The sequence below is a fragment of the Notothenia rossii genome (genome assembly GCF_949606895.1).
Source record: "Notothenia rossii genome assembly, chromosome: 5".
Lineage (NCBI taxonomy): Eukaryota > Metazoa > Chordata > Actinopteri > Perciformes > Nototheniidae > Notothenia > Notothenia rossii.
Window position 1 is genome coordinate 5,571,547 of NC_136903.1, and position 5,723 is coordinate 5,577,269.

At 40.0% G+C, this 5,723-nt stretch overlaps 1 protein-coding gene across 1 annotated transcript in view; it reads right to left on the reverse strand.

Moving 5' to 3' along the window:
- Window positions 1-609: 609 nt before the first annotated feature.
- Window positions 610-5,723, reverse strand: part of LOC307041263 (F-actin-capping protein subunit alpha-2-like) — a 19,128-nt gene continuing 14,014 nt past the window's right edge. The window contains exons 3-8 of the mRNA XM_079684571.1: window positions 5,690-5,721; window positions 5,301-5,380; window positions 4,594-4,672; window positions 4,186-4,257; window positions 3,787-3,849; window positions 610-1,609 (exon numbers count right to left, since the gene is read on the reverse strand). Coding sequence (XP_079540697.1) covers window positions 1,469-1,609; window positions 3,787-3,849; window positions 4,186-4,257; window positions 4,594-4,672; window positions 5,301-5,380; window positions 5,690-5,721 — 467 coding nt within the window. The 3' untranslated portion in view covers window positions 610-1,468. The remainder of the gene's footprint in view (window positions 1,610-3,786; window positions 3,850-4,185; window positions 4,258-4,593; window positions 4,673-5,300; window positions 5,381-5,689; window positions 5,722-5,723) is intronic.

The following is a 5,723-nucleotide window of genomic DNA, read 5'->3' on the forward strand; positions in this document are numbered from 1 at the left end:
GTACTTTGAGGGTTTGTGACTCTGCAGACCGTTTACATGCAGAAAAACCTTCATAACGCACAAGGGGACGGGTAATAACCGGAAAAGCATGACATGGGACCTTTAAGATGTTCATATCTTGAAGAAAAGGCATCAACACCATCCTTTATCAGCAGTGTTCTCATCGTCATTTGACCCCATACAATTAATCAGTTAATAAAATACATGAAACCACACAGAGGAACTCTTTGTTTCCTACAACATCTCATCCAGTTCTTTTTAAACTGTTCTTCTTGCTAATTATGAACAGTCGTGATACGTGGAAGTGCAAATTAGTAAATAAGTAATTTTAAAATAAAGTCCTTTTATTTCGGAAACTGTAGTTCAAGAGCTCCCTGACTCTCATCCAGCAAGTGAATATTTAAAACATATATATATTCACTTATTTAACTTAAATAGGATGGCACTAAAGACATATCTGTGCAGTCACATCTTAAGACGTACCTGTTCATGCCACTTTTAGGACAAAGAGCAGTGAAATAACCCTAAATTAAATGAATGTCCTTGTATCACTTGAGTTTATTACTTTTTATCACAATAAAGGGTACGAGAAAATCATGAGTCAGCAGATAGAAAATGTGTCATTTAATGCAACATAATTGTGACTGAATTACAATTAATCTCATGGAAATAAATCACCAAACTGACAGACAGGATGTTTCATACAGGTATATATTACAATGTGCCTTGTTATATAATACAGTCAGGTTCTGTTTTCTTTTTTAATAAAAATAAGCACTGGAGGAGAATGTGATACGTTCTGATTTTATTGTAAATTGGACATTATGCACATTACTTAGCGACTGGTGTTAATGAAGCTTGTTAAGTGGTCACTGAACTCTGACCAACAAAAAAAAAAAAGGCAAATTTGAGCCAGGAGCGCTTCAGTCTGGATTATAGGACAAACTGTGAGGGGGAAGTACCACAATTAAGGGACAAAACATTAATTTTGTGACTGCTTGTGCCAAAGATATCAATAACACACTTTTTTTGTTTATCGACATTAACCGTGAAGTGAAGGGAGTCTTTGTTTACAGCCAAATATCTCATTTCCTTTGTAAAATGCAAAAAAATGTCTCGTTTTCTCCGCAGGTCAAATAAAAAATAAAAGGTCTCACTGACACAATAAATATTGCACACGTGATATTTTATAAGGATCTTTTTTGCATACAAGTGCCCCCGTTTTCCTATGTCTTGTGATATTTCCTTCATCATTATACAGATGTGTCTGTATATAAAAACAATAACATCCAATGTGTAACGTGACGTCGGGCTGCGACACCCAGAAACCTCTCTTTGTCCCAGTTTCTCTAATTTTCTGTACAAAGACGATACATCTATCCAGTCATGCAACGTTGTTTGGGGTGGAGGTGGAGGTGGAGGTAGGGGGGCGAGGAGAGGGGGCCGTTATGTTCTCTGCGGGGTGTTTTTAAGCGTTCTGCATCTCTTTGCCGATCTTGTAGCTCAGGATCTTGTTCCAGTCGATCTTGGTGCGCGTCACAGGAAGCTGGCGGCGTAAGGCTTTGAAGGTAGTGTCCGACATGGTCTGGTAGTTCTCGTTGATGGCCGTCTGCGAGGAGGAGGAACACAAGGAGGAAGGGTAGAGGATTCAAATCAAACTTTATTTATATAGCACATATCATCCACAAAAGGCGACTCAAAGTGCTTCAGAAACCAATCAACCCATTCCTACGGACAGAGGAGGATTAGGGACCCATGTGAATTTATTTTTTAGATCTGACCGAAAAACTTAAAACCACACAGAAAGTCTTTGTTTAAATTAGTACACCTGTGTGAAATGATAAGACAATATGTACAATTACATTTCCTTCTGTTCCCAAAGTGTGCTTCAAGACCTACTCTCCTTTAAATGAAGGGAAGATGTTAGAGTTCACTTATTTATATTTATTATATTCACATATTTCACTTTGTTTGGATTGTAAGCACTAAAATGAAAGGTAAAATAAAAAAATGTAAAAAAAAAAATTCTGAGAAAAATCAATAATTCTGAAATTAAAGATTTTTTCAAAACATTTTTGAATATTTTCTGACTTTAATCTCATGATTAAGAGTTTAATCTCAGAAAAGGGGAAATAGACTGGCTTGTTTTCTTCAAATACTGAAAAGTCAAAAACCGTAAACATTAAATGGATGGCCATGAAAGCGCACTTTCCTCTTGAAAAATACAACGTTCAAATATCTCCTCGTTTGACTTAGTTTGAGCCTCAAATCTGACTTCATGATGAAAGTCCTGTGTTCGAGGTTTGCAGCGTGAGAGTGAAGGATTTCATCATTTCATCCTGACAAGAAAGTGATATCCATGTCTCTTTTTGAGTCGATTGCAACTCACGCCAACACTTTAAATCAATAAATCTGTAACCCCGGGATTCCACCGGGTCCGTCTGTGCCGCAGTTTTGGTCCGACCTCCTCCAGCATCATAACCCACCGGGCGCGTTTCAGGAGCGTTTCAGGAGCATTTCAGAAGCGTTTCAGAAGCGTTTCAGAAGCGTTTCAGAAGCGTTTCAGAAGTGTTTCAGAAGCGTTTCAGAGGCGTTTCAGAAGCGTTTCAGAAGCGTTTCAGAGGCGTTTCAGAAGCGTTTCAGAAGCATTTCAGAAGCGTTTCAGAAGCGTTTCAGAAGCGTTTCAGAGGCGTTTCAGGAGCGTTTCAGAAGCATTTCAGAAGCGTTTCAGGAGCATTTCAGAAGCGTTTCAGAAGCGTTTCAGGAGCATTTCAGAAGCGTTTCAGGAGCATTTCAGAAGCGTTTAAGGAGCGTTTCAGGAGCGTTTCAGAAGCGTTTCAGAAGCGTTTCAGGAGCATTTCAGAAGCGTTTCAGGAGCATTTCAGAAGCGTTTAAGGAGCGTTTCAGGAGCATTTCAGAAGCGTTTCAGGAGCGTTTCAGAAGCGTTTCAGGAGCGTTTCAGAAGCGGAGCGTCTTGCCTGCCGGCTCGCAGTTTTTGTTGATTTGGGCATATTTCCTGGACAGGCTACTTTGTGCAGACAAAGTTAATAATACTTGTAACAGTCCAGTTATAAATGACATGAATCAAAGATGTGTTGCTGTATTTTGGTGGTAAAATCATCATAATTATTCTATATATATCATTTACACGGTGCCTGTAGACCGGAGGAGAACGCTGGCATTTCTCCTCCTACTTGAAAGACTACGGAGGGATAGGGTCTGCAAACTTAGTTTATTTTGGGGACTGACTGGATGCTTTGAGCGCTCCACTTCCTGCCCGGCGCTATGCAACGCCTCGCGTCGAAAATAGACTTGCATTCTATTTTTAGCGGAGCCTAGCGCCGAGACGCTTCTGGGACGCTTCTAGCCGTAACGCGGCGCGTCTGGTGGAATAGCACCCATTGACTAGAGTGACCGCGATCGATGTGAACGCCGCGGCGCAGCCGTAACGCGGCGCAGACGGACCCGGTGGAATCTAGGGGTAAGAATAAAGTTCCTGAAGAGCGTGAGAATCATAAATCCTCTTCATGTACACATATGGGAACTTTTTCCCTGCAACAACCAGTTTAAAATCTGCATATTTCAAGGTTCTTTATGTTGTCATAGCAACATAGCTACAGTGTAGTTATGCCGATGAAAATCTTAGGTCACAGGCTAATCTCCAACAGTGCAACAAAATAACACAGAAACATAGTACCAATAGTAAATACTAAAAAGTGAAATAGTGAAATAGTGCAATAAGAGTCTATATGCAAGTATCAAGTAAGAGTTTCCATCGTTTCATACCTGGTAATCGTTCTCTGCAGCCTCCATGATCTTCACAAACTCCTTCGCAGTTGACGCCTCACTCTGAGAGAGGAAAACACACACGTGATTAATTACAGGTGAAAAAGACTGGGTCGTTTTTATGCACATGTTAAAACCTCAGGAAATACACAACCTAACATCTTCACACTGCAAACAATTAGGAAAAGTTACACCCCTGGCAATTTTTTGGCGAACATAGCAGCAATTGTAGACGTTAAATCACCTTTAATAGAAAAAACTGACAGAGAGAATAATAGCTTTAATGTATGAGACGTTAACAGTCATATATCATGTGATTTGAATTGCTTGAATGTCATTGGCTGATTTTATTTGACATCATATTGTTCATTTTCATCAATTGTGTTTGTTTCCACTCACAGAAATGGACATGGACTCCTGGACCTCCTTGTGGCTCACCAGCTGCACGTTGCCGTCTTCATAGTAATGAACCTAAAGGAACAATGACAGGTTTAGTCTCTCTTTACTGCGTTCATAAAGTCCTGTAACTCAGAACAATAAAACATCAAGTGGGAGAAATACAAGCTGTGTGGGTGACACAAAGACATCTCAATGGATCTATACAAACACTCCTAAACAGGACAAACACACTCGGGTGAAAGGAGTGAAGAAGTGTGACAGAAATGACCCAAAAGGGACGAACAAGCTTTTTTGTTCTGACTAGATGAAAAACACCAACTCAACGTTATACTGAATTAGTGTACGAATGACACACACCAAAACAAGCCTTTGTGCCTCTTCACTGAGTGTATGATTTTTAAAAAGTACCTGGATTTTCATGATGCCTGCCACTTGGGTGGAGGAGGGGGAGACGGTGAACTTCCATTCTGACCTCCAGCGTCCATTCCTGTGCCGAGAGGAGGAAGCCACAAGGTGTTCATTGTTGTTATTGTATGACACTAAAACTAAATCACATACAATTGTTGAATCAAAGTCAGCTGTTGATTCTTGTTTTTATATCAATCTTAAATCAAAATGTAACAATGGTGTCAATCTCGGTTTCATTTCCTCATCTGATCCTAAATCTTCCCCCCAGGTTCCTCATTACAGGAACAAGGCGGTACATGCAGGAGCTGTGGGATCATCACAGAAAACTACCCATAAGCCCCGTAAAGTCCAGCAGCAAAGAGGATTGGTGCAGCTCTTATCCAATCAGATTAACCCGATCAGAATCAGCTCAGCGGCGCTCAGAGGCCCAACAGTCACGCGCTCAGGAGGTAAGTGGCAATTAAATTAAAGCCTTTAAGATAACTGGTACTTATCAAAACACATGTAGGGCTTTTTGAGCTTATCTAGTATTTCAACGTGTTTTTAAACTTCACTTTCATTTAAAAACATTGTTGGGGATTGTACCAGCACTTTTGGTCCTTCTGAAAAATTCAAAGATAACAAGTCTGTCATCTATTCTAAAAATAAACTAATAATCAAAGTTAAAAAATGACAGTTCATATTCAGTTACAGTCCAGTGAACATACCAGAAGTTTTTTGGTTGAAACTGATGGCACTCGATGCACACGATGATGGTTTGATGTCCGTCGATGGTTTTCCCGTAAATCTGAAGGAGGAAGAAAATACTTATTGTCTGATTTTACATTCAAAAGGTTATTCTTTCTAAATGAAACAGTGTTTTTTGTTTACAGCTACGAAAAATTAAGCTCATACTAGCATGCAACTGAGGGACTGAAGAATCTTCTACGTGTTGTATATTCACTGTAGAGCCTAACAAACGATGGGCCTGGCATGAAAAGCATCTTGCTAAACATCCTGCTGTCTCAAAATGGGATTCTTTTTGCCGTGATTCTTGAATAAATCCAGATTTTCATGGTTAACTAATACAGTGAAGGTATCTTTTGCCTCTACGTACGGTGCAGACTCCGTTGGGGTAGTGCTCCTTGACG